Below are 27,686 nucleotides of genomic sequence, written 5' to 3' on the forward strand. Positions count from 1 at the left end.
AGGGTTCTGGGGTTCACACCACAAGCAAGGCAGAAACTCAAGCCATTCTGATGGAAATGTTAAGGAAAAGGGTGACCCCCTGAGCTAGCGGTCTTGGGGTCACCCAAGCAACCGGCATCTGGGTCACAGATGTGTGGCCTGATTATCACACTGGCCCTCAGGTGCCCCAGCCCCAGCCCCACGCCTCCCCCGCCCCGCATCTTGGTACAGAAGTGTCTAAGCACGTGGTGCCAGCTGAGACAGAGAATCAGAAGGGGAAGAACTGTAGCAGGGCCACGCAGGGCTGACCAGTGCTTCCAGCTGCACAGAAGAGAGATGTCCAGCCTTGGGAGAGATTTCCTCTTGCCCATGAGAGCAAGAGGGGCCAGCAGGCCACGCACAGACCAGGCACAGAACTCAGGTGGCCACACCTCAAAGCCTGGACTTTGGCTTCCCTGGGTTGGCAGGCAGGCTAGGCTGTGCCCCAGCTGCCTGAGGGTTTGGGCTTGCTTGTTTCGTAACAGTCACAGCCACCATGCATGGGAAGACCTGGGTGCTGTGCCTGCTGCTCCTGCTGGCCATGGGGCTAGGATCCCAGGAGGCCCTGCCCCCACCCTGTGACAGGTAGGAGGTAAGGGAGCTTGGGGGTGGAGGGCTGGGTCCAGAAGGCTGGGATAAAATCTCAAGCTCTGGGGGTCAGCCCTTCAGAGGGAAGGGAAGGGAAAGAGATGAAGGTTTCTTGTGCAGCAGGCCCTGTGCTGGACACTGTCAGCCCGGCGCTGGGAAAAGATGCAGCTGCATATGATGCCCAGGAGGCTGCAGGCCAGAGCCCTTCCCGCTCTCCTTCTAAGCTGCTCCTTGAACTGTGCAGGGCTATTCTCAGGATTGTTCTAACAAACTTTCTGCCCAATTTCCCTAGCCTGGGTGTGAGAAGGGGCTAAAGCCCTGCCAAGAGCAGCGAGGTTTCAGCCCTAACCCTGATACTCTGTGACCAAGGCAAGTCAGACCTTCCTGAGCCTCAGTTTCCACCTCCAAATAGTAGAAGGACTGGGCCCTGTCCTGGCTGCTGGACTCACAGGACAGCATCCACTCTCCATTCTACCACCACTCCACTAGCTTCTTGGGGTACAGCCGTGATCACAAAAAACAAGGTTCCTGCCTTCACAGACCCTACATAATAAGCAAGAAAATTAATAATAGAAGATAAATGGTGATATGAGCACTATTAAGACTAGGGAACAGTTCGTGGGGGTGAGCAGAGGGTGTTTTAGGATGAGGAGGGAAGGTGTATTTAAGGAGGTGATGTTTGGGTAGAGTTGTAGGAAGAACCGTCCCTGTGCAAATCTGGGGGAAGGCAGTCCAGACAGGGAAACTGCAATGCAAAGGCCCTGATGCCACTATTGGAGGACCAGGAAGAAGGCCAGTGTGGCTGGGACAAGAGTTGGGGGCAGGTGGGAGGTCAGGAAGAGGGGGCCAGGGGTGGGCTCCAGAGGTAGCACTGGGGTGGTAAGAAGTGGTTCAATAGGATGTATTTTGAAGGTTGCCCTAATAGGACTTGCTGAGGGTCAGTCATGGACTGTGAAGGAAAAGTATGTACCAGGGCTAATAAATAGGTTTCGTCCTGAGCAATTATCTTGACATCCTGTTCAAGAGAGGCTGTGTCATCTAGTGTCTTGTTAAGCCTTAGGCTTATTGCTAAAGGTATGGAAAGAAGACCCTCCTAGTTCTCTCAGCCCTGTTCATCACTACGCCCCCAGCCCCACCAAACACACACACACATCCTTGTCCAGTCCCCAGGGAACACACCCTGACCAGTCAGTACAGATTCTAGCCCTCTCTTCTTCCCTAACTGGTTGGTGGTGGGCTGACGATCCCCCTCCCTGACTGTCCCTGCAGCCAGATTTACTGCTACGGGGACCTCCTGCACCAAGTTCAGATGGCCAAGCTCTTCTTGGATGACAAGGAGTTTGTGGACATGCCACTGTCCATGGCACCAGGTGAGGGAGTGGGGCCCACCTTCTCTGAACCTTCCACCCAAAGGTGGCAGGGGGCAAGGCCAGGCAGAGAGGCTCATCTGACTCAGGGAGGGGCTCACAGGGCCCCCCTGATCTCCACACCACTGCTCCCCAGACCAAGTCCTGCTCAGCTTCGAGGAACTGTCCAAGGCACACAACTACAGCATCCCCCGGCAGCAGCTGCAGAATTTCCTCGCAAAGCACTTCCAGGCAGCGAGGCAGGAGCTGGAGCCCTGGACCCCCGGAGACTGGAAAGACAGGTAAGGCCCTGGACAGGGAGCAGATGAGGGGCACCTGGGCCAGGGCTGCCTCCTCTCCCTGAACCCTGTGGGGCCGGCCCTCTTTCAGCCCCCAGTTCCTGCAGAAGATCTCGGACACCAAGCTTCGGGCCTGGGCAGAGCAGCTGCACCAGCTCTGGAAGGAGCTAGGAAAGAAGGTACTTGGGTCCTAGGCCTGCCCCTAGGCCTGGCCAAGGAGGAGGGGCCAGGAAAGGGGTGTGCCAACAAGGGCCTGTAGTGCTCCAGGGCTGACCCCGGAGCACAGATGGACCTCCTTCCCTAAGGATACAACCCACGCCCCTCCACCAGGTCCCTGCACAAAGTCTCTCCAGAATTTCCGAGGGAAGGTGCTCACCTAACTGCCTGGAAGCCTTCCCCAGCCCACTGCAGGCAAACCCAACCTGCCCCTACTTCCAGGCTGCCCCTTGCTGCCTCTTATACCACCTGTTAACTGTTCGGTCTACTGCTGGGCTCCGTCTTCCCTGAGCTCCTCAGGGCAGGGGAGGACTCTGTCTTATAAATAATAATTGCTATGATTGTGGCTGACGTCTGTGCTCAGCACAACCTGTTATGTACTTAATCTCTTTGCTCAGAAGCTCAAGAGAGAGTAGCGCTTTGCCCAAGTCTGCATACTGAGCGGGTGCCAGGGCCTCCCACTTGGCCCCAGTGCCCTGGTGAGGGCTGGCAGGGTGGTACTCAGTATTCCTTCGTTTGCTGAGGATGCCTATCTCACCCAGCCCTTAGGAACAGCCTAGGGGTCCCAGTCCCCTGTTCCCCTCAAAATAACTGAGACCAGCTGACCTTTCCCCCACTAGCAACCCCCTCCCTCCCCACACACAGAAATGAGCAGGGAATGAGCAAAGAACATAGTTGATGGGGATACACGGAAGCCCCCCCCCGCCCCGGCAGGGTCTCTGGTCCCATCGCTAACCCTTCACAGCTGGGCAAAGTGTTGGGGTTTTGTCCACACCTGGACTAGAGCATGGGGGTGGGGGCTGATCCCCTGGGCCTGGCTGGTGGTGACAGAGAAGTGGGGAGCCGAGGGAGCCAGGAGGGAATGCTCCATCCTCGTCAGCTTACCTGGATCATAGTAATGGCTGCTGCTTATTGAATACCTGCCCAGGTGACTGGCCGGGAGAGTATACACACCCCTCATTTAGCTGTCACTCCAGAGGCCAGCAGGTGGGAGGTGAGGAGGGCAGGTGGGAAGTGAGGAGGGCAGGTGGGAAGTGAGGAGGTCAGGGCTCCCAGCAGCCCCAGGCCTTGACCAAAGCCACTGGCTGGTCAGCAGCACTGCCAGAACACCAGCCCAGGCCCTCTGGCTCCACTGCCAAGCCCAGGCCTTCTCCTCAGTCTACTCTCTGGGGCCTCCAGGCTCCCTCATGCTCTTTCTCCTCAACTCCAGATGAAGCCAGAGGTTCTCAGCCACCCTGAGTTGTTCTCTCTGATCTACTCTCAACACCCCTTCATCGTGCCTGGGGGGCGCTTTGCTGAGTTCTACTACTGGTGAGTGTAGGGGCCAGGGGCCTGGGGGCCTGGGGGCCAGGCGAGGCAGGGAACCAAGGACCCAGGTGGGTGTCCTGAGCAGGGTGGTGTCTGGTGAGGCCTAAGCTGTCCTTCCCCCAGGGACTCCTACTGGGTGATGGAGGGCCTACTCCTCTCGGAGATGCCCGAGACAGTGAAGGGCATGCTGCAGAACTTCCTGGACTTGGTGCAATCGTAAGAGAGGGTCGGGCAGGGAAGAAAAGCACATGTGCCAGGCCTGGGGCTGGCCTTGGCTCTGGCACCTGGGCAGAGGGCATCTCAGTAGCCCTCCTTCTTGGCAGCTACGGCCATATCCCCAATGGCGGGCGTGTGTACTACCTGCAGCGGAGCCAGCCCCCACTCCTGACCCTCATGATGGACCGCTATGTGACACACACCAATGACATCGCCTTCCTACGGTGGGTCCCAGCCCACCCCACCAGCCCCACCACCCAGGGTTGTGGGGCACGCAAGGGGGTTTCCTGAGCTTATCCAGGGCTGGGGGTGGGGCTGGGGTCTGGGCTGAGGTGGTGCCTGGCTCCACCCCAGGGAGAACATTGGGACACTGGCCTTGGAACTGAACTTTTGGACTGAGAAGAGAAGTGTCAACGTGAGCTCTGGGGGAAAGAGCTACATCCTAAATCGCTATTATGTTCCTTATGGGGGACCCAGGTGAGGACTGCAGGGCCCGCCCTCAATCCCGTGTCTGTTCACTCTGGTTTGAGCATCACAACACTCCTGGGAAGGAGGGCAAGCAGTTTAGCCCTACCTCTGGTGATACAGAGAGCCCAGAACAACCCAGGGCTGTGAGGTCTGGGGGCAGCACCCAGCTCTCAGCAGCTGGGTCAGGGTGGCTCTGGGCTTGAGCCCAGAGGGGCTGCTCTCCTACTTGCACCAGGCTGCTCACCTCCCCTCCTTGCCAGGCCAGAATCCTACAGCAAAGACGCAGAGTTGGCGGACACCTTGCCGGAAGGTGAGCAGCAACAGGGTGCAGGCGGTCTCTGGGCAGAGGCTGGGTGTCTGCAGGGTATGGTAGGCCTGGCTATGCTGCCAGGACTGGCTGGGCACCTGCTCTGTGCTCACAGGTGACCGGGACGCTCTGTGGGCCGAGCTGAAGGCTGGGGCCGAGTCTGGCTGGGACTTTTCTTCCCGCTGGTTCTCCGGAAGCCCAAACACCAACTCGCTCAGCAGCACCCGAACCAGCAAAGTGGTGCCTGTTGACCTCAATGCCTTCCTGTGCCAAGCAGAGGAGCTGATGAGCAACTTCTACTCTAGACTAGGTGGGCACCTGGGGAGGAGGTGGAGGGTGCTGGTGGAGCTTGGGCTCCTGCCTCAGCCTTGGCAGTCGAACTAGAAGTAGGACCCCGGGGTGAAGGCCTTCCAGCTTCTCTGCCTGCTCAAGCCCTCCCCCTAGTGTCACCCAGCACTAGCATTTGTGTACCAGGCAAGGGCACAGACAGAGCCCACACTTGTCTTCTCACTCCCCTCCTTTCCTTACTGAGGGCCTCTAGGGCATGTGAGTGGACACCCTAGCCACACATCCAAGCTCCCTCCACTCCTTCTCCCCAAGTAGCTGCTCTCGACCCCCTCAGGGCTAGGGGTATCCACACAGCCAGTGCCCTTGGGAGGCTCAGCCCAGGCACAGGCCAGTGCAGGCCCTGGGAGCAGTGCAGGGCCATTTGCTCAGGGAATTCCAAGGTCTCTGATGCCTGGGCAGGAGCCCTGGTGGCGCAGTAGCTAAGGGCTCGCCTGCTAACCGGAAGGTCGGCGGTTCAAACCCACCATCCTCTCTGAAGGAGAAAGATGTGGCAGTCTGCTTCTGTAAAGATTACAGCCTTGGAAACCCTATGGGGCAGTTCTACTCTGTCCTACAGGGTTGCTATGAGTTGGAATCGGCTCTATGGCAGTGATGATACCTGGAATGTGGTGGCTCCAGGTAGGCATGTCCCCTGGTCCTCATGACTTCTCACCCCTTGGGGAGGAACACAACTGGAGGAGGCCAGAATACAGCCCTCTAAGGCATAGGGCCCAAGGGCAGGGGCCCTGGTTGCTCACGTCTGAAGGCAGTACTGCCCCAGGGAATGACTCTGAAGCCGCAGAGTACAGAAATTTGCGGGCACAGCGCTTGACCGCCCTGACGGCCGTCCTGTGGGATGAGGAGAAAGGTGCCTGGTTCGACTATGACCTTGAGAATGGGAAGAACCCAGAGTTTTACCCAACCAACCTCTCTCCTCTCTGGGCCGGCTGCTTCTCTGACCCTGCTATTGCGGACAAGGCTCTGAAATACCTGGAGGTAAGGGGGACAGCCACGCCTTTCTGCTCTGTGCCGTTTCCTAGCCTGCAGGTCCCACTAGTGCCACCAAGGGGCAGTTGTGAGCCAAGAAGCGAAGGGCCAGGAAGGAGACATCTGGCTTCCCGGATGGCCCAGCATCCTGGCTGCCTGTCCAGCCCCACCCACAGATATGGTAATGTCTGGAACCTTCTAGGACAGCCAGATCCTGACCTACAAGTACGGGATCCCAACCTCTCTCCAGGAGTCAGGTCAACAGTGGGACTTCCCCAATGCCTGGGCCCCGCTACAGGACCTGGTCATTAGAGGTAGGGAGGCAGGGATGAGGGATACATCCCAGGGCCTTGTCCCCCCACTGGGTGTAGAGGGTCTGTCTCCTCCCTGGTACTGGGGAGGTGTGAACAAAGATTTGGGGTCCACTTACTCTACTTCTCTCGCTCCTCTGAGCCCTTGGCCTCCCACTCACCAAGCATTTATGTCCACCCCCACCTGTCCAGTGAAATCAGCTCTGGATTAAGAGCAGGTTTGGCCCATGGTTCCAGGAAGGAGGTCTTAGGGCCCAGGGCCTCCTTCCCTCCTCTGCTCCCCCTGGGGTGAGGGCTTTGGAGATTCAGGGTCTCACCTGGGGTGGGTCTAGGTCTGGCCAAGTTGCCTTCACCCCGGGCCCAGGAAGTAGCTTTCCAGCTGGCCCAGAATTGGATCCGAACCAATTTTGATGTCTACTCCAAAAAGTCAGCCATGTATGAGAAGGTAAGCTGCCCTGTACCCAGTAACACTGGGGTTCCTCTTAGGAGGTGAGGTGGGGAAGCGTCAGGCTTTGGAAAGCCCAGGGCCAGTGGGGGCACCCAGTGGCCATTCTGGGGCACTGCAGGGGCCAGAGCTGCAGGCCAGAGGGCTTCTGCCCAGGGAGGTCCCATTCCTTGCTTTCACTGCTGGCCTGGGGTGATGGTGGGGGCATACTGCCTGACCTGCAGCCTGTCCTCTTGTCCCCAGTATGACATTACCAATGGGGGACAACCAGGAGGAGGAGGGGAGTATGAAGTTCAGGTGAGTGGGCCAGGGGTGAACTTCTCACAGGGAACTCCAGGGCTATTCCCAATGGATCATGACATCCCCTCCCTAGGCCTGTTTCCTAACCTGTAGGTAGGTCCATGGGGGGGAGCCTGATCTGACTGCACCCCTGGGGCTAGGCAGGCCAGGACCCCTGGGTAGATCCCACACCCCCATAGGACTCAGAAGCCTTTCCCAGAGATCTGGGCCCACTGGACATGGCTCTCTCCAGGAGGGGTTTGGCTGGACCAACGGAGTGGCTCTGATGCTCCTGGACCGCTATGGCGACCGGCTGACCTCGGGTGCCTGGCCAGCTCTCTGGGAACCCCACTGCCTGGTGGTTGCCCTCCTGCTCAGCCTTCTGCCCAGCTTCCTGCCCCAGTGATGGCACTGCCCCATCTGCCTTCACTCATCTTGCTCCAGCTCCTGCCTCATTAAACCTCTACATAAGCCTCTACCCTTTCCTGCCTCTTCATCCTCCCTCCTCCATCCTTGGAGACCCTGTGTCCTTCCCCCTCCCTAGCCAGCCCTCTGTTCACAATGGAGGGTGGGCAGGGTAGTGACTTGAAGTCATGGGTTGGGGTCTGGGTCCCTCCAGGAACTTTCAAAAAAAAAACCAAACCCGTTGCCATCGAGTTGATTCCGACTCATATCCACCCTATAGGACAGAGTAGAACTGCCCCATAGAGTTTCCAAGGAATAGCTGGTGGATTCGAACTGCCAACATAGCTCATAGGGTAGAACTATTGCTTTGGGGGAAACACATAGCCCGCCTATCACAAAGATCCCAGCCTCATACCCTACACAACCTGGGCCCCCAAAACACTTACATACTCCAAATGCTTTATTGTTCTGCTGAAATGCTTACAAATATTGAAAAACACACAGCCCGAGCCCAGGCAACCATAGGCCCCGGTGCTGGGAATGGGGTAGGGGAGGTGGGATTAGTGTTAAGGCGCAAAGGGCTGCTTGCTTGCTAGCTCTCCCTTTCCATCACCCTTCCCAGGCTGAGGGGAGAGCAGGCCAGAGATCAGGCCCTTCATCTTTGCTTCCCTTCCTGCTCAGCCTTCCCCTCAGGGAGCCGCTGAGCAGCCCTCTTTCCCTGTCAGAAACTCAAGCCCGTGCAGAACCAAGGAGGGCTTCCAGCTTCCTCGCCCCTCCTCTGGGCGCTCACTCTCCCAGCTTCATACCTTCTGGCTCAAAGCAAGGCACGAGTGGCAGGGAGAGGGCTGCCTGGTGCCGGTGGGCCGTATGTCAGGGCCTGGAGACACAGGCAGGGGCAGGCAGAAGGTGCCCAGGGGCCTGGGCTGGAGAGATGGTGGCACGTACCCTAGGATGGGGCCCACAGGCTGAAGTGGGCGCTGAGCAACGGCGCCACAGCAACGAGTGTCACCATGGCGATGAAGCAGTCACTATGGGGACCATGGGGACAGGTCTGCAACAGGGGATGGGGCTGGGACCTCAAGAGTGACTCACTGCTTTCTCTGGCCCTTGAGCAAAAAAAAAAAAAAGAAAGTGGGAGAATGATGGGGTGGAGTGGGGTTGAGAACTATGCCACCTGAGCTGTTACCCCACTCTGGATGTGGCTCTGTCAGCTCCCAAGACCCCTGCACAGGGAGCTGAGGAAGTGGGGATCTTTGGCAGATTCTGGTACCATAATTTGTCCTTTACAAAAGAAAGCAGGCCAGGGAAGCAGGCACCAGCTCAGAGTGGAGGGCCCTCTCTGTGGCAGCTCCATGGCCCTCAGCCCTGGCCAGGCCATGAAGGGTTGTTGCAGCTTCCAGGCTCCCAGGAGGCAACAAAGCCCCCTCCCCACCTTTCATCTCCTGGCTGGTTCTTGAGGGCCTGGAGCCCAGAAACTCCAAACTGAGCTCCTCACAGAATATTACCCCTGGCCCCACTCTCCCCTTTCAGGCCTGGAGCCTGCTGTGAGGCTGTGTCCAGGGCAGGAAGAGCAGCAGGTGGTTGGGCATGGGTCCTGGGGCTGGCCTGAGGGTCCAGGAAGGCCCACAGTGGTCAGTTCATGAACTGAGTGTAGCCCTCAGCCCCAGTGACAATGACATCCATCCAGATGCGCATGGCTTCTGCAGACGGGGCCACCATGTAGTATAGCCGGTCATGGGTCTTCACGCAGAAGGTGAGGGCTGGGTTTGGGCTCTGCCAAGGGGAGAGATGAAGGTCTGAGAGGGCTACCCCTAGACACCTCCCTGTTTGCCCCTGCCCGTCCTTGCTCACAGGAAGCCCTGGGGCTCAGGCTGAGACCCCACCAGCCCACACGGGCCCTAGGCTGGGATGTTCCCAGGTTGTCCCGGGATCTCCCAGCCTCTTTGGACCCTGTCAGGGCCTGGTCAGGACCACACCCCGCCCCCAAGTGGCCACACTGCTCCTCAGCACCCCCAGGCTAAAAGTGAATACCAAGAGAACCAGACCCAAAGGGCTGTGCCAGTGAGGACCAGAGTCTCCTCTTGGCAAAAAAGAAGGGGCAGAAGAGAAAAGCCACGAGAGGGTTGCTGTGCCCCAGGTCCCCAGAGGAGCAGAGATTAGGGCTGGGGTGGGCATCAGGGGGTGGGTGGGATGGAGGCTGACTTCTCAGTCTCCTATTTATCTCTTCCACCCTGTCAAATCTAGTCTCTGAGGACCCCTGCACCCCCAAACCCACCTGCTGTCATCTCCCAAGAGAGAGGGAGCAAGCGGTGCTCAGGCCGGAGGGCTTTGGCTTTCTGCTCTCCCCAGCCCACCTCCCACCTCCTACCTCCTTCAGGCCTGGGTGGGGGAGGGGGGTGTTGAGGGGAAAGTCAAGGGTCAGAGGCTGCTGGGGCAAAGGAAGCGTTAATGTGCAGTAGTTATAGGTATAGGGGGTACCTCAGTCACCATAGTGAAGCTGAAAAAACTTTTCTGGAGAGGGGAGAGGGAGAAAGGAAGAGAAAGTTTAAAAGAGGATGGGGGAATGGGTCAGAGCCTCTGGAGAGGAAAGACTGCAGGCCTTTGCTCCCAGAGCCAGCTGGGCCCACCCTTTCCAGTGATGGTCCCTCTGCCCCTCTGGTGCCCTCCACCACTGACCTTGGCTGCACTTCGAAGGTGGTCATAGTACACCTCTTCAATGGCCTGGAAGTAGATGACCCCCTTTAGCTTCGTCTCATGCTTGTCTGTAAAGGAAAGAAGGGTGAGGCTGAGGAGGTCTGCTGCGTCTCAGGCCAAGCCCCACCACTGACAGTTCCCATGGGCCTCAGTTTCCCTGTCTGGGAAATGGGGTGATGATCCCAGCCTCCCAGGACTCCAAGACACTGCCCATCACACAGCCCTAAATATCCAGATAATGGTGAGCGTCACTCATAATCACAGAGAAATGCAGATTAGAACCACACTGAGACACCACTGTCAGAATGGCACAAATGTAACAGCCTGACAGCACACGCTGGCAAGTCTGTGGAGACACAGGCGGTCCAGTGAGTGACGAGTAGGAATATAAACAGGCAAAACTCTATGGAGAACTTGACCATGTCTATCAGAATTAGACAGGCATTTACCCTTTAACTCAATGACTGCACTTCTGAGAATTTATCTTAACATGTACACATTTACAAGATTATCCACTGCAGTGCTGTTTGTAGCCACAAAAGGTTGGACACAAGCCATGAGTCCATCACCAGGAGATCAGTTAATAAATTACAGTATACCATATGACAGACACATAGAATGATAAAGAAATATGTGATATAGATAGCACACAGAAATATACCTATAAAAGTACCTCCGAATAGAAATATCTAGATATAGGTATATCTGATGTAGAAAAATCTCTAAGACATATAAGGAGAAAGCAAGGAAATGTAGCGCATGCTACCTTTTACGTAAGAAAAAGGGGAATGCAGGAATAGGTGTTTGCATTTGCTTAGATTCTCCTGAAGAAACTCCAAAATGATATACAAGAGATTAATGCAAGTGGTTACATGACAGGTGTTGGCATAATTCTCAATGTAAATCTTCCATTATGCTGTGATTTCTGAGCCAGATGAATGCATTTACCTATCACCCTAATATTTAAAAAGGAAAGGCAGCATGTAGTGTCTGGAGGGCAGGAGTGGAGGGGGGAGGTGAGCAAACCAGCAGAACTGGAGGTGACAGTTCAGGGGCGGAGGGCAGGAGCACCATGGAAGGAGGTCAGGGCCTTGTTGTCTGTGGAAACATTGCTCAGTGCACGCCTGTGACGGCCTTCACAGTGGGCCACGGTGTTCAAGAAAAGGTCTCAGGAATCACTGCTCAGGTCTGAAGACTAGAAGTGTGCTCCTCCCTGTGTGCTCCTCCTCTGCCCTCCCCGTGTTATCTCAGCCTGCATCATTGCTCCCCTGGATCACTGCTAGGGCCTCCAAATGTGCCCCTGCCCCACCCTCTGCCCTTCAGCCCACCCTCCATAATGCTGAGGGGTTAGCTTCCTAAAGCAAGTCTGATGCTGCTATTTCCCAGCTACAAACTGCTCTGCTGGTCCCTCACTGGGGAACCAGCTGCACTCTTGGCTTGACAAAGGCCACTTACAGACTGGTGCCAACACTGCCCTCCTGCTGGGCTCACTCCCCTCCCCCTCCCCAGCATCAACCCTATGTTCTATCTTGCCAGGCTGAGCTTCTCTTGACAACATGCTCAGCATCTGTTAGATGGTCTCCTCTAGCCCATTTCCTTGGCAAACTCGTAGGTGATCTTCAGGACCCATTGCAAATGTTATCACTGTGAACGGCTATGCTCTCTGGTGCTCCCACAGCATGAAGCTCCCCTTCATAGAACTCCTTTACTCACTTGTTGGTCTACCTCCCCCACACTGACACCCCTATGCCTGGCACACAGTGGGTGCTCAATGTTGAACGAATCAGTCCTACGCATTGGGATTCGGAGATAAGCCCAAGACCCTTCTCCTAGGAACCTACAATCTAGTGGGGAAGAAAGCGCAGACAGGCAGCCCAGGGCTCAGATCTGCCATCACTAGCAGTGTGGCCTTGGATGTGGCTAGGAAGCTCCATTAGCACCTCCGAGCCATAGATCATCATGAAGATGAGAAGACAGAACACATTCAAAGTATTCAGCACGGTGCCTGGCACACAGCTTGGGGCATTGTTCATTACATCACTCTGCTGTGGGCTGATGTCACATGGCGGAATGGACCCCACGTAAGGCAGGAGTGCAGTGAGGGTGGGAACCCCTCCTGGTGAGATGGGATCTGACCAGGACCCTGCAGGCAGGAGGCGGGTCCAGCAAGGCAGGGGGCAGGTTCAAGGCAGGAAGAGGTAAGGCACAGCCAGGGCCCTGAACCAGCCACAGGGCCATCCCCAACATCTCCCCTATAGGACAGGGACCAGTCCCACCCCACCCAACACAGGCATTCTGTATCCTCAGTCCTCCTTTGGGCGTGGCTACCCCTGCAGCCCTTCTCTCCCACTCCTTCCTTCACTGGAAATAGTAACATGCTCCTGCCCCCACTTCCTCACCACCCACCTGTCCTCGGTCTTGTGCAATCTGGCGCCCGCCCCTGAGCACAGTGGAAATCCTTCTCTCAACAAGCTCATGTCTGAATTGAACTAATGGCCTTTTGGATTCACATCATTCTTGGCCTTTCTGCAGCATCCACCATGGCTGTGACACTGCCTGCTTACAAATGTCTGCTGCCTTGGCCGGCTTACTTCCCTGTTTCCACCCCATGTCTGAGCCTGGTCTCCTTTGTTCCACAAAGCAAGGCCACGTATGCCCAGCGCCAGCCCAGCACCTGGCACCTGGTCAGTCTTAGTGCCGGCTTCCTGCATCCGGCTCCTTCACTCTTCTCCCCATCCTTCTCTACAAGGGCAGGCCTGACCCAGGGTGTGACCTCTCTCCCCCTCTTCTCTGCTCTGAGTCTGACTGCTCAGGTTCACTCTGGGCTCTGCCTCTTCGGAGCTGTGAGACCTTGGGCACTTTACTTAACCACTCTGAGCCTCGTTTTCCTCATCTGTAAAATGGGGGTAAAAATAGTGATTCCTTCACAGGGTTATTATGAAGGTTAAAAGAGATGATACATGCAGAGTGCTTAGCACGGTGTCTGGCTCACACAGTGTTCAGTAACTATGATCTGCTACTATTACTGTTATCGTTCCAACAGATTCTACTGTTACTTTGCCCCTAACCCTGACCAGAGTCACCTCAACCTCAACATGTCTAAAATGCAATTCTTCTCCCCAGGCCTGCTTCTCTACCCCCTGTCAAAGTCCCTCCGCCCTCCCAGTCCCTGCTAATCCTGCCTCCTTACGCCCAGGGTGGTCAGGGAAGGCTTCTTGGAGGGGGTGGAACTTGATTAGGGGCCAGGTTAGAGGTCGAAGCACAGCATCCCAGGCCTGGGCATCTGGCACCAAACGCTCCCGCTCTTTCCTCCCTTCTAGGCACCTAATAGGGTTGCACTTTCTGGCTTTGGGCTGGGTGGGGCTGAACAGTCCCACCAGCAAGTTGTGGATGGTTGTGATGCGTGTCACTTTCCGGCTGGGGCATTTAATGCTAATGCAAGACCCACCTCTCTCTTCTGTCTGCAGCTGCCACCAGCAGTGTTCCAAAAACATGCGCAATGAAGCAAAGACAACGCTGATGGGGCATGAGTCCCCACTAGCCCACAGTGGACATGTACCAGGGGTAAGAAAGAAAACTTTGTGGTTTTAAGCCACTGGGGCTTTAGGAATGGTTGCTACTATACCACACCCAGCCTTTCCTGACTACAGGATGAGACAGAATCCCATGCTGCAAGTGGGAAAGTACACAGGAATTTCTGGGATGGACAACTAAGCTGGAGGTGAGAGTGGAGAGAGCTGAGGGAGAGGCTAGGCCAGTCTGCACATTCCCAGTGCTGTCCTGATCACTGCCTCATGCTGCTGAACTGCATGTCTTGGAGTCTTTGAGGAAACTTCCCCAAGGGAGAGAGTCCCCAGCCCAACCTGGACTCGGAGGACACCATGAACCACAGTGCCTGGGTGTCTCCTACTAGCACATTCATAGTGCTTTGTTTTGACTCTTTGTCCAGTGTCTGCCTCCCTGACTATTAAGCTCCAAGGGACAGAGCTGTGGCCCTCTTGCTTACCACCAGAGCCTAGAACAACTCCTGGCACTTACCAGATGCTCAAGGATACTGCTGAATGAATAAATGAGGAAGAAATAAATGGAAGTGAACCAGGTACACTCTGCACACTTTACAGGGAGGGGAGGGCAAGGCCCAGCCAGAGCCCCTAGCCCCCAGCTTGGAAGCCTGGCCTCCTTCCAGAGCCACAGGGGACAGCCACCAGCTGTCCTAGGTGACAGAGCCCAGGAGTCCCAGCTCCGGCTGGCCCCCAGGATGGTCTCATGGAAACTCACCCACATAATAGGAAAGGGTGCGCTTGATCCGGTCGAAGACAAACCAGCGCTTCTTCCATGACTTAATCTTGCCCCCCATCTTGACCAAGTAGCCACGGCAGACCTGGTGGGTAGCAAGAGTAAGGAAGAACCCAAATGCACAGCCTTAAAGCCTTTCTTCCCCAACCTGTGCCCTGCATCCACAGGGATATCCCCAATACCTCCTCAGGCCAGAACCCCAGGACCTACACAGACTTCTGGTGTTGGGGCAGGTGCTGGGGCCACCATTCCGAGGGCGCAGTAGGTGCCTCTGACCGCGGGGCCCTCTCCCCCACCCCGGGGCCAGCACGCCCTGTACCTTGCTACTGAGCACCACGTGCAGGCAGGTATCCACACCATGGCCTGACGACTCGATGTGGGTCTTTAGGTCAAAGTCCTCCTTCCGAATTGGCAAGTAGCGGGTCAGGGGCCGTGCCTGGGAGTCAGAGGGCAGGGTCAGGAGGGTCTTTCTTTCCCCCTTGTTTCTCAGTCTAGGCCCCTTGGTTTCAGTCCTGAACCCCCAACAGCCTGAACTCATCCCCTCCCTAGCCCCATGGCTTCACAGGGCTTGTAGCAAAGATAGAGACCTAGTGTGCTTGTGGGACTGCCTGCCCCTAGGCCAACTACTTAATCAGAGATGGAGAGTAAAAATCAGGGCAGCTCCCCTTGGCATTTCTCAATGGCCATACAGTCCCCTCATCTCTGCTCTGTGAGTCTGTGCCTCAGTGTCCCCACCTATGACCAAGACACAGGCATCCTTGACTTATCCCTTCCCTTCCTCTTCCTCCTGGGCTGAACAGAATAAAACAGAAGGCCAGAACGTTCTGGATAGAAGAGCCCAATAAGAAATTTGATCTCTGACTTCTGTGAAATTTTGGGTCACCTCCCCTGTTTGAACCTCAGTTTCCTTACACATAAAACAAGGGATTTGAACTAGATAATCACTAAGGCCTATTCCATCTAGAAAATTCTGACACTAGCTAAAATTCTCAGTCAACTAAATTTATTTTCTACCATTCCTTCCTAGAAGGAACATTAAAATGGGAAGAAAAGGAAACAGATCACAAGCTGTTTAAAGAAAAAACAAAATGTATACCTTCCAGGAGGTGCTCCAAAGATGGACAGACTCCCCCCACCTCCCACACCAGATTCTGGTGGCTCTTCCAGCAATGCCTGAGCCTCAGGACAGGAGGCTAGAGGACAGAGTCCCAAAGCAGCCACTGGCTGAGGCAGGAAAGGGAGACTTGGCATTTGACAAAGATTACAACCACAGAAGTAAAACTCACAGTTTCCATTTATTCCTTGATTCCCAAAGTCAAACCACGCAGCCTGTCCCTTAAAATGTGTGCTGCTGCATTGTGGGAAATCAGGAGCTGCTGTGGGCAGATCCCACAGGACCCCCACCCTGGGGAGGCCTATAAAGAGACAACTTCTCTGAGTCTTACAGGCTCTCACGGGGCCAGGAACTGGGATCAGACACAGGGGCAGATTCCCCCGCCCAGCTCAAGTTCTCCTCCTAGCTTCCCCTGTTCTGCTCAGGCAGGACTCCTGGATAAGGAAAGGCCCAGTGCTGGATTTTGTGTAAGGATGGATTTCTGTTCCAAGGAAAAACTAATGCAACGCTCTCTCGGAGATGTAAACCAAAAGTCAAAGTGAGACCATCAACTGACGGTGGTCCTGTGGGCTGAGGGTCAGGACAGCACCAAGGACTGCAGGAGAGGCCCAGGGGAAGGGCTGGGAGGGTGCCAAGCAGATTCACGAAGCAGAGATCAGGGGACTTGAGGTCCTTGAGAGAGGCCAAGGGGAGCCACCCTGACTTCTTGACTCTCCAGCTCCCATCTCTGGGAGGCCTGGCCATACCTTCTTCTTCTCTGACCCCGGATGTCTGCAAGGCCTGCCACATCCTCACAACATGCTCCCCCCGCCCCATCTCACACACAGATACTGGCTTGAACAAGCTCAAGTTGGCCTTTGTTCCTTGGGGCCAAAGGAGTCCCAGGCAGAAATCTGCTTGTGCTAAGACAACAGCAATCTTTTCTGGAATAGAACAAGTTTTCCAGCCCAGCAGAAGTACCCTGGGATATTCCTACCCCTCCACAGCCCCCATTCTCCAGGTAGCCACGCACTGTACCCCTCCCACCCACTCACCTGGGAGAACTGTTTCTCTCGCATCTTGACCTCCTTCTCCACCAGCTGCTGCCTCCGGGCGCTCTCGCTCTGCAGCCTCCGCTCCACCTGCTCGCGCCTGTGCCGTTCCTCCTCCAGGGCCTGCCTCCGCAGCTCCATCTCCCGCTCCTGCCACCCACGCGGGGGGTCAGTGTCCACATCTGCCCGCTTCTCCCCAACTGACCCTCCTCAGGACCAGGGCAGAGCCATCTGAGAGGGTCTCCTGGCACGAGGAGGTGTCATCCCCAACGCCCACCTCCCCAAAGGCCCTGCTGGCTGAGGGTAAATGATCTCTGCCCTGGCTTCAAACCCTGGCTCTGCCACCACCACAAGCTCTGTGACCCTGACAAAATCACCTAAATGCTCTAAGCCTCAGCTTCCTCACCTGTAAAATGAGGCTAAAATTGTAGTGAAAATTAAAGGAGATCATGTCTGTACATATCCATCACTGATGCCGGTAGGAAGGAAGCACTCAATCAATAAATGGGACTTACATAATTTTTACCAGAATTCTCAGAATGTGGACTATCTAAACAACTTTTTCTGACGGCTAACGTATTCAGTAGCCCTTCCCCAGTGGCATCACTAGGGTTGGTGTCACCCAGTGTGGTAATTCATGGTGTCAACCCCCCATGATAATTATTACAAAATTGTAGCTGAAACACTGGAAAATTTGACACAAATCTGCAACTATAAAAACACTGGCAGCAACAAAAACAACAGTGCGTGCTTGTGGCGCCTACAGATGAAACCACATGATTCGAAGTGTCATTGTAATTGGGTAATAATGACAGCTCTGACTGGAGTACATTAAAAGGTTCAAAAACTAAATTAGCATAGAGTTTTAGCCTTGTAGGTATATTGCTACTTGTAAGCTGGGTTTGCAAAAAAAATTTTTTGTTGTTATAACTGCAGGGATATTTTTATAAAAAATAATAAATTTCTGCTGAAACACTGCACAGAAATTTTACAGACAGTCATTTTGGTGTCATCCCCTCTGACAGTGTCACCTGGTGCAGTCTGCACCCCCCACACCCTCTTAGTGATGCTACTGCCCCTCCCCAATCACTAAGTCGAGGCCCTTTGAAACTCCAATTTAGAAACATTTATAGTTGAACTTCAAATTTTATAGGAAAAAAATATGGTTGGACCTCCACCAGACTGAGCCCAGAACAACTAGATGGTGCCCAGTTACCACCACTGACTGCTCTGGCGGGGATCATAACAGAGGGTCCTAGACAGAGCGGGAGAAAAATGTAGAACAAAATTCAAATTCACACACACGCAGGAAAAAAAAACAGAACAAAACAGGCTTGCTGGTCTGACAGAGACTGGAGAAATCCCATGAGTATACCCCTAGACACCCTTTTAACTCAGTACTGAAGTTACTCCTGAGGTTCAACCTTCAGTCAGATTAGACAGGTCTATAGGACTAAGAATAACACACGTGAGGGATGGGCTTCATAGTTCAATCATGTATACAAGACTAATGGGCACACCAGCCCAAAAGCAAAGACAAGAAGGCAGGAAGGGACAGGAAAACTGATCAAATGGAAACAGGGAACCTGGGGTGGAGAAGAGGAGAGCGCCGACATATTGCAGGGTTTGCAACCAATATCACAAAACAATATGTGTATTAACTGCTTAATGAGAAACTAATTTGCACTGTAAACTTTCACCTAAACCACAATTAAAAAAATAATGTTTGGAGACTAAAGTCACAACTGAAATTATGAAAGCCATTGTAAAAGGGTGTTGGTAGGTGCCATCCAGTCGATTTTGATTCATAGGGACCCCATCTGACAGGAGTAGAACTGCCCCATAGGGTTTTCTAGGCTGTAATCTTTACAAGAGCAGATCTTTCTCCTGCGGAGCTGCTGGGTGGGTTTGAACCACCAACCTTTCGATTAGCAGCCAACCCCTTAACCATTGCACCACCAGGGCTCCTTATAACAGGGTTTTAAAAGTCATCAAAGCAAACCATGAAATACAGAGCATGTCAATGATGCTTTACACATCTTTATCAGTGATAACTCCCTCCATTCCATTAATTTCTATTTGCCTTCTCCAGCTCAAAACTTCACAGAATCTACTTTCCCTCTATTTGCCAACCAATGCCTGCAAATGTGCCCTACTTTGATGTAAAGAAAACTAAGAGGCATTCCCTTCTGCCTGGTCCTCTACCCAAACAGTCAGCACCTTTTATTTTTTAATCCCTCTGACTGCAGACTCCTACTGCCTGGGTCTCACTCTAGTCTCAAGGGGTACAGAGGGCCATGGAGGGTGGAATGGAAGAGCTTCTGAACATCCTTTATTTAGCCTCCTTCCCAGGTACTGGTCCCTCTTTCCTGTGTCCCAGCTCCATGCCCACATGAAGGAGATGTGACTTCCTCAGGCCCTTCCACTCCCCGAGGCTTCCCAGCTAACACCTCTGCTCTGGCTTCGATATCTGCTTCCTCTTCCTTTCCTACACTGCAACCCCCCAGTTCTTACTTGGCTTAACCATCCACGCAGGTAAAACCAAAAACCTGTTGCCGTCGAGCCAATTCTGACTCATGGTGACCCCACATGTTACAGAGTAAAACTGTGCTCCATAGGGTTTTCTTGGCTGTGACCTTTTGGAAGTAGATCACCAGGCCTTTCTTCGGTAGCACTGCTGGATAGATTCGAACTGCCAACCTTTAGGTTAGTAGTTGAGCACAAACTGTTTGCACCACCCAGGGACCTTGCCATGCAGATGTAAGGAATCAAAATTCCCATGGTCATCAACGAGTCCACAGAAGGGAACGGACAAGGAGTTTCTCATAAAGGAAATCATGGCTGGAATGGTTACTGTGCTTCCTAAGAGCTGTGACACCTGCCAATCTTACCACACCCCCATATCCCCATTTGAAGACTACAAACTTTAAAAAATGTTTCTGCCTCAAGGGAATGTTGTGAGGATAACGTGCGTGAAGGGGTTTGGGATGGAGCACAGGCCCTTGGCAGACCAAGGGCGACTCTGGGGCTCCCACCGCCTCCTGCCTCTCTGGCCCGGATCCGCCTCACCCTCGACTCCATGAGCCGGCTCTTCTCCGCGTGAGCCTCTTTCAGCATCTTCTCCATCTCCTCGATCTTCCCCATATCCAGACCACTTGCACTGGGGGAGGGACAGGGAGTTGAGGAGGCACTTGGCAGGAGTGGTGGGCCCACGTGGGCTACAGTGGTGTGAGGGAAGGCAGAGCTGACACCCCTGGGCAGGGAGGGTGCTTAGGTACCTGGACATGTTGTCGGGGGAGCAGGCCGAGTTGCCCCCGGTGGAGATGCTGGTCTCCATGCTGTCTGAGCTCTCCAGGCTCAGTGTATCGTAGGCGTGCTCCCCCTCATCTCCACGCTCCCGCCCAGCTGGCAGGTGGTGCAGGATGGAGTGGTGCACAAGTGGGGGGAAACCCGAGGAGCCCGGGGGGAAGGGGCCTGCCCCATGCAGGGCGTCCCACTGGCACTGAGCCTCGGCTGCTGCCTTCTGTTTCAGCTCCGCCAGTCGCCGCCGCTGCTCCTCAATCACCTGCTGCCCTGCAGGGGGAATGGGGGGGTTACGGTGGGCACACCACCCACCTGGGAGGACACTGGCAGCATCACAGACACAGGGAGGAGGCGAGCAGGAGAGGTTAACACAGGGCTACCCCATGCCCGTCAGCTTCCCTGAAGCCCCCACAGCTCCAGGTCCCGCTGCCTGCCAATGCTTCAGTTGCCTGCACAACTGGCCACAGCCCCACAGTCTGGCGTCAATGCTCTTTCTGCACCCCGAGCCCACACAGGGCACCGAGCCTGCCCTGGTGGTGGCCTGGCAGCATGACGGCCAGGCGGCTCCAGCTCACAACCGAGACCTGAACAGGTGGGCAGGACACACGCACCCACCCTGCCTGCTGGCGAAGGGAGAAGGAAGAAATGGCAGAAGCCCCATGAGCACCCAGAGGTGTCAAATGCAGACCCCAGCTGCAATGCAGAAGCAAGAGTAACAACAGCAGGAAAGAAGGAAGGGAAGACGAGGTGGAGTGGAGGGCAGGAGAAAGCTCAGCTCGAGGGGGTGAGGCCAGCCGACACCCCAACCTGGCTCAGGCAGTGGGGACTTGGACAGGTGACACCATGCTGAAGCCTGGGCAAGCCTGCCTGGCCAAAGCAATGCCCTCAGTGACCAACGTTCTACCTGCTGGGTCGTCAGTTGGGAGGGGCTCGGCAGGAAGCAACTCGACTGGTGTGGGGGGCCCCGGGCAGAGGGTAGGGTAGAGAGACACAGAGGGGATGACAGGAGAGAGAGGCACAGACATGGACTTTCAAAACAACCAGAACAGCTACATGGCAGGTCTGTGTTTGTTTGGGGTAGTGGGGGATGACAAGTAACAAAGACTCCTGGATCCCCAGAGCCAATATCTTTGGGAACCATTTCTGGAGGTCATCAAGTCCATCCCCCTGCCTCTAGACAGGGTAATATCTAACCCTACTCAGGTCAGTAAGCATTGCCCTTATTTGCTGGGCTTTCTAGGAAACAAGATGCCACAGCCCTGACTCCCTTAGTCCCCTGCCCTGGAGTCTTTTGATAAACTTCCAGGAAATTTAGGTAAGAGGAGCCCTGATGGCACAGTAGTTAAGAGCTCTGCTGCTCACCAAAAGGTCAGCAGTTCAAATCCACCAGCCACTCCTTGGAAACTCTATGGGGCAGTTCTACTCTGACCTACAGGGTCGCTATGAGTCAGAATCAACTCAGCGGCAATGGGTTTGGTTTTTTATTTTCAATCTAAATCTTTTCTGCTCTTGCCTAGATCCCAATTCAGGAAAGAATATCCTGTAACAGTGTGGGCATGGATGAGACATGGGGGGTGTGTGTAGCAAAGCATCCAGGGTCCCCCAGGAAAGCAGGTGGACTGGCTTTGCAGTCACTCACCCTTCTGCTGCAGAACTAGCTGGCGCTTGGTCTCGATGTCCTGCAGCGTGGCTGCCAGGTTGCGAGGAAGGCTGCCGGTGCCATTCTGGGTGAGTAGAGAACTCTGCAGAGGGAGTGGCAAGTTGGGACCTGAGGTTCGGGGGGCCCCCTCCCCCAAAGCTTCCATGGGTGGCCTTGGCCTCTCCCCAGGTGGCAGTACACCAGGCACTCTCCACCCACCACTGTCCTCAGACCTTTGGGGATGGGCTACGGCCCAGGGTAGCCACGCTGAGCTGGGAGGAGGAGGAGGAGCCAGAGGAGGAGGGAAGGGGGCCGCTTCGAGTCCGGGGCAAGGGGCTGGTGGCCTCGCCATCCATCTTGGAGCGGTACACCTGGAGGGAAAAGATACTGCCCAGTGAACCCTAGCTCCCGCACTGGCCACCACCCCCATATCACCTAGGCCAGCTGTGATCTGAGGTGCCACCCTGGCACCAGGCCTTTGCAGCTGTCTCTAGCTGACAACCGTGTTGAGTCTCCTGTGCCAGCCCAATGGGCAGATACTATTGGCAGCTGTCAGGGCTCCTTCCCATGCTCCTCCTCCCAGGGCCAATCCCTGGCCCAACCCTGGGTCTTAGAAAGGACTTTGTAAACCAACCCATGCCAAGGAGTTACTGTCGGTCAGGCAGAGTGGTGCAGGGGACCAGCTGGAGGCCTGGCTTCCTTCTAGCCCCAGCTCTGCCACTGATGGCTATGTGACCCGGAACTACGTACCTCCCTGCTCTGGGCCTCAGCTTCCTTATCTGCAAAAGGAGGGGGTAGGGCTGGACTGAATAACTAACTGCCTAGTTCCCTTGCAGCACTAATGTTCACTGAATAAGGTCTTTAGGGTCAGAAACATCTAGCTTTCGGCATAGGCTCTGCTACTTCCCAGCTATGTGGCCTTGGGGAGATCTTGTATCTTCTCTGGGCCCCAATGTTGATCTGTGGTGACAAATAGATGAATCAGAACACGTGGAAGTCTCTAACTAGCCAAGTACAAAGGAGAGGCACCACACACGTTATGGACCAAACTCCTCCCACAGGGGGAGATGAAATGTCCTCACTCGAAAGAGAGAATCCTGAGTGGAGGGACCTTAAGCACTACAGCAGGTCAGGCGAGTGAAATTTGGGGGGAAGACTGTCTAAATACACATAGCCCCCCACTGTCAGGCAGGTCCATGCCCTTTGTGGCAGCTCTTGGGCACGTCCCCAGGGCTCTCACTTCAGGGTCTTTGTCCCCCTCTGTCCTGCCTCCATATGTCATCCCTGAGAAGACCAGGACAGCAAAAGGCTGGCACTCCAGTTGTGTCAGGTCCAAGAGTGTGTCAGGTCCTCAGATTGAGTGAGAAGTTCTAGAGTGGGGGCTGCCAGGGATAGAGCAGGCCCATAGTCAGGGAGTCCACCTGGCCTGGCCCAGCACAGGGCACCAAACAGATCCCAACCTGACTGCTGGTCCAGAATCCCCTTCCACTGGACTCAGGAGGGTGGCTCTGACTGCCAAAAGTGCCAGATGGCTGCCTGTGGGGAGACCCTCACTGCCCTCCTCAGGGTCCAGGGACCCCCTCGCTGCCTTGACGGGGCTGACCCCCAGCCTAAGGCATGTGGCTGATGGAGCAGCAGGAGGTGTTCACAGCAGAAAGAAGCAAGGCCAGAGAGGGTGGGCAGTGCCAGAGGGGGTTACCTGCAGCTGACGGGAGGCTTTGGCAGGCAGAGGTGGGGGGGAAGAGTGAGGGGAGGCGGCAGCGGGGTTGGTCCCCAGCCCAGCCATCAGCTCCTGGTACCACTGCTCTAAGTCTACAGCAGGGAGCAGCAGCTTCTCCATCTGGAGGGGGAATGGGGGGCAGGACAGGAAGGAGGATGGAGAGAAAAGGTAAGGAAGTGAGGGGAAAGGAAAAGGGAGGAGGAAGGAAGGGGAAGTAGACAGGAAAGTGAGGGAAGAAGGGAAGGAAGGGAGCGAGGGAGGGAGGGAAGGAGAGCATAAAGAGAAGGAAGAAAAAACTGGTGAGAAAACAGTTGCCGTGAGTGTGCTCTACGGGCAAAGAGGAAGAGTCAGCACACAGCTCAGACCACACCATGTGCCATGCCAGCGACGAGGCAGCCAGCCAGCCAGGCCCACAGGCACTGGGCACCCCCCTGGGCTGGCCTTGAGCTGAGGAGCCAATGAGCAGGGCAGACACACACAGACAGACAAACACAACTAGTGGGCCAGGGGTAGCAGGAATGTGTGGACCACCAACCTTGGGGAAAGGCGTGATGGAAGCAGAGGAGGAGGAGGGCAGCCCAGGAGGAAGGCAGGTGGTGGGACCCAGGTCCCAGGAGGCAGAGGCCCAGAGAGGCAGGCCTGGCGCAGGGGAGGGGGCCATGGGTGAGGAGCCCCACATCACCTTTAGCTGCTCAAGCGTCACGTACTTGGGGGAAGGCCGGGTGCAGGAGGGAATACAAGAGGTTAATGGACTGGTACCCAAGAGACGGCGCTGCTCACAGGCGAGAAGGGAACAGGTGTGCAGTGCAGGGCAGAGGCAGCCTGCAGAGGCCAGAGTGCCAGAGACCTCTGGGCATGCTGCCCTCCCACTTGGGCAGAGGACCTGCCCCTCCCTGAGCCATCAGGGGCTGACAAGAGCTCAGAGGCCCTGGGAAGAGCAGAGGGAACCACCCACAACATTCTATGCCAGCGGCCCTTCTCCCTCACTGCTGAACGTAAGCCTGTTGCTCCTCCCACCCCGACCTGAGGGGCATCTAGGGCATCCACAGGAGGCCCTTGGGCATGAGTGGGCACTCAGTGGCTGGTACCTCGCTGTCAGGCAGGGGGGAGGTGGCAGAAGCAGAGGGGTCCAAGCAGGCGCACAGCTGGAGAACCTCTGCCAGGCTCACATACTCCTAGGGTTCCCGGGGTCAGGGGTGGGCAGAGAAGAGGTTAATGGGGCTCAACCAGGTGCCCGACACCCAACACTCCATGCCAGGCCAGGCTACATGGCTGTCACTCTTCATCAATACAAACCCAGAGCAGAGTGGGGAGCTCAGCAAAAAAAGAAGAGCAGGACTGACTGTCAGAAGGCTCCTCCTGACCGCCACTTCTGGGGCAGCCTTGGCACCAGTCCCTGCCCAGCAGTCGTGACAGCCCATTACTGGGTTTGCCCAGGCTGGGGGCAGGCAAAGAAGCCTAAGTAAGGAAGGCCTCCCAAGAGCCCACTGAGGGTCAGAACGAGCTTCTGGGAACCCGGGGCATGGGGTGCACACAGGAAGCATCAAGCACCAGTCACACCATTCCTGACGGTCCCCTTGTACCTCACCCATAGGGCCTAGGCAAGGGGCCTTAGCAGGGCCCAGTGCCGAAGATGGGACTTGGAAAGATGCCAATACAAACTCCCATTAGAATGTGGGTTGGAAGGACAGGGACTGTCATATTCATCACACATCCTTAGAACCCTGAGCTCATCTAGGTGTTGGGGACACGGGAGGCACTCCAAACTCGTGCTGAATCCAAGTACAGTATCTTGTCTGCCTTATGCAGGGGGAGCCCCTCCAGGCCCAAATCCAGAGGCCAACTATACTCTAGGGGCCACCGTAATGAAAATGAGCAGGAGGGTCCAGTGTGTTGTGAGAATCAATGAACGCCATGCAGAACACATGCAAATTAATTTGCAAATCGACACACTGATTTTGCAGGGGCTGCCCAGGCACTCTATATAATGGCAGATCAGTGCAGGAACTCTCCCCAGCCCTGGCCAGCTAAAGGATTATTGCCGCACCCCTCAGCTGGGCCCTGGGGTGGAGCTGTAGGCAGGAGCTCAGCAGGTAGGTAGGCAGGCAGGCAGGCAGGCAGGCAGGCAGGCAGGCAGGCAGGCAGTGGGCCCAGCAGAACACGCAGTTAGCTGTGATTACCTCTTGTGCTTTGGGGCAGAGCTGAGTGGAAGCAGGTGGGGTTAAGGGGACGGAGGAGGCCCCAGCCTGAGACAACCCTGGGTACAGGCCCAGAGCCTCAGTCCCCTGCCCCACCTCTGAGGACTCGGAGATGAGCAGTTCAGCCTACAGAGAGGGTATCTGATGAGGGGCCACAGCCCTCACGCTCAGTCCAGCCACCCCACCCCAGGCCCAAACGTCTTGTGCAGTGAAGCAGAGAGGAAGGAGACAGGTCCTCAGACACCAGGCATGCAAAGACTGGGGAAGAACGGCTGAAGGGATCTCAGTGCCCATTTCTGAGCCCCAAGACTGGCTCCAGACTGAAGCCCAGGGTGCCCCAGGATCAGCACCCCTAGATCCTTATGCTCCCCTCAAGGTGAGTCTGCCCAGCCCGGGTCTGTAACAAACCTCCAAGCTTGACACCACCATGTACACGTCCCTCGAGCTCCCCAGATATATTCAACCACCCAAAATAGTAAATCAGTGGGCTTCTGGGAGCCAAAAAGCCAAGTGAAAAGAAGCAGCGGGAACCAGAAGGTCAAATCCCAGAACTCAGGCCACTCCTACTCAAATCTCTCCAGGTCAGGAAGATGCTCCCATACTTCCACACAGCTGGAGCCCCCCAGGACACCCCTGGGGCCTGGAGCTGGGGCTGACCCGAGCACGTTACCTCTTTGAGGGTCGAGGTGGTCTTCGGGAAAGGCCTTCCACCTGTGAGAGAGTGGTATCGTCTTTCCAGTGTAGCCAGTTTCTCCTTCTCCTGCAAGCCCAGAGCAGCAAGAGTCACATAAGAGGGGGAGGAAGGAGACCATGTGAAGGGGGTCCCTCCGTGGCTGGCCAATCCCCACAGCCTTTCTGCACCTACTTCCCACTCCGCCACACCTTCCCCCACCCTGAGTCCCCAGCCCAGTCTGAAACGGGCTACCTTCTGTAGCAGCTGCAGGGCAGCGTTCTTGTCCCGGGCCAGGCACTCTGAGTCTTGCACGGCCTGGGCCCGGATCTGCCCAGCCTGACTGTCCAGGACTGCCAGGCGCTCCTGGAGGAGACAGGGGGTCAGTCAGGCCTAGGGAGACAGGGCTGTGCCCAAGGGGAGGCCACATCTGCACTGGCTGCTCTCCTGCCCAGAGATGCCCTGGGCTTGGGTGAAGGGAATCCACCAGCCCTTCTGCTGAGCCTCAACTCACCCTAGGAAAACTCAGGCTCCATGGTCACCGCCTCCATTCGCTTCTCCTTCCTTTACCAGTGACCCCTGCACCACCAGCCAGACCCCAATCCCCACTGGTATCTCCCTTCCCTACTCCCACAGCCCATGGGCCCCAAAGCCTGGAGACGCTCAACAGTGCTCCACCTGCCCCTTTCCCTCCCTCACTTCCACCCTCTGCCTTTCTGGCCTGGACTTGTCCCCAGTCTCCAGCCTCCAGTCTCTGAACTTTCTGATCCGATCCACTCTTCACACTACCACAACCTCTCTTCCTAAAATGGCAGTCAGGTTTTTTGTTTGTTGGTTGGTTTGCTTACTGGAATTCTCTAATCTTTCTAAAAAGAATACATACGTCTTGAATAATTTCCTTTTTTTTTTTTAAATCCACAAGTAAAGTCACATCAGTTCTCTCCTCCAAAACAGTCAGTGGCTCCTCATTACCCACAGGATGAAGCACAAACTCCTTACCTGACACAAGGGCTCCCATAACTAGCCCTGCCCTTCTCACCCTCAGCCTTCCACACTTTCAGGCCTTTCTTATGCTGCTCCCTTAGGTCAGAAGAACTGTCCCTGTCTTCTCCACCCACCAAGAGCTTATCTTCCAAGACCAGACCCACTGCTTCCTCCTCTCCAAAGTGTTCCCTGATTCTCCACTCAATTTCTTGGCTCCTGCCTCTGTACTCAATTTATCCCGTGTCACAATCTCCCTTGAATTATTGTTACTTGTGAATATACCTGTCTCTACCCTGCTCTTCCCTACCCCTGCCTATAAGATCCAAGGGCAAGGCCAGTGTCTTTTCTGTATCTGTATCCCCAGGAGGGCTTAGCATAATGCCTAGCACAGGACGATACTCAACAACCATGTGCTAAAAGGAAAGGAAAAGAATAAGTGAGGGGGAAGAATGGTGACTGGGAAGAATCAGCTGCGTTAATCCCAAGAAGGCTTCCTAAAAGAGGCAGCCTTAAACCA

The 27,686-nt window shown here is 55.4% G+C and overlaps 2 protein-coding genes across 4 annotated transcripts in view; one reads left to right on the top strand and one right to left on the bottom strand.

Moving 5' to 3' along the window:
• The first annotated feature begins 514 nt into the window (after window positions 1-514).
• On the top strand, window positions 515-7,521 carry TREH (trehalase). The gene is made up of 15 exons (XM_004385697.1): window positions 515-603; window positions 1,876-1,976; window positions 2,110-2,254; window positions 2,343-2,430; window positions 3,678-3,778; window positions 3,899-3,991; window positions 4,099-4,215; window positions 4,346-4,468; window positions 4,720-4,769; window positions 4,882-5,076; window positions 5,875-6,089; window positions 6,283-6,394; window positions 6,724-6,836; window positions 7,080-7,133; window positions 7,369-7,521. The coding sequence occupies exons 1-15, from the start codon at window positions 515-517 to the stop codon at window positions 7,519-7,521; spliced, it is 1,749 nt and encodes a 582-aa protein (XP_004385754.1).
• A 906-nt stretch (window positions 7,522-8,427) lies between these two features.
• PHLDB1 (pleckstrin homology like domain family B member 1) overlaps window positions 8,428-27,686 on the bottom strand; it is a 46,873-nt gene continuing 27,614 nt past the window's right edge. The window contains exons 13-26 of one of the 3 annotated variants that reach the window (XM_004385655.1): window positions 26,441-26,551; window positions 26,186-26,275; window positions 23,297-23,437; window positions 21,831-21,968; window positions 21,598-21,700; window positions 19,934-20,228; window positions 19,725-19,815; window positions 16,659-16,805; window positions 14,830-14,946; window positions 14,493-14,595; window positions 10,197-10,282; window positions 9,999-10,031; window positions 9,122-9,293; window positions 8,428-9,038 (exon numbers count right to left, since the gene is read on the bottom strand). In XM_004385655.1, the coding sequence (XP_004385712.1) occupies window positions 9,153-9,293; window positions 9,999-10,031; window positions 10,197-10,282; window positions 14,493-14,595; window positions 14,830-14,946; window positions 16,659-16,805; window positions 19,725-19,815; window positions 19,934-20,228; window positions 21,598-21,700; window positions 21,831-21,968; window positions 23,297-23,437; window positions 26,186-26,275; window positions 26,441-26,551 (1,596 nt within the window). In that variant the 3' untranslated portion in view covers window positions 8,428-9,038; window positions 9,122-9,152. Of the gene's footprint in view, window positions 9,039-9,121; window positions 9,294-9,998; window positions 10,032-10,196; window positions 10,283-14,492; window positions 14,596-14,829; window positions 14,947-16,658; window positions 16,806-19,724; window positions 19,816-19,933; window positions 20,229-21,597; window positions 21,701-21,830; window positions 21,969-23,296; window positions 23,438-26,185; window positions 26,276-26,440; window positions 26,552-27,686 lie in introns of those variants that run through there. The other 2 variants (XM_004385654.1, XM_004385656.3) reach the window with 2 other exon arrangements.

Source organism: Trichechus manatus, unplaced genomic scaffold (assembly GCF_000243295.1).
Source record: "Trichechus manatus latirostris isolate Lorelei unplaced genomic scaffold, TriManLat1.0 scaffold00143, whole genome shotgun sequence".
NCBI classification, from domain to species: domain Eukaryota; kingdom Metazoa; phylum Chordata; class Mammalia; order Sirenia; family Trichechidae; genus Trichechus; species Trichechus manatus.

Coding starts and splice junctions, on each gene's coding strand:
- TREH (XM_004385697.1), top strand. CDS start 515: ATGCATGGGAAGACCTGGGTGCTGTGCCTGCTGCTCCTGCTGGCCATG. Junction 3,992..4,098: donor TTCCTGGACTTGGTGCAATC/GTAAGAGAGGGT, acceptor CCTTCTTGGCAG/CTACGGCCATATCCCCAATG. Junction 4,469..4,719: donor GTTCCTTATGGGGGACCCAG/GTGAGGACTGCA, acceptor CCTCCTTGCCAG/GCCAGAATCCTACAGCAAAG.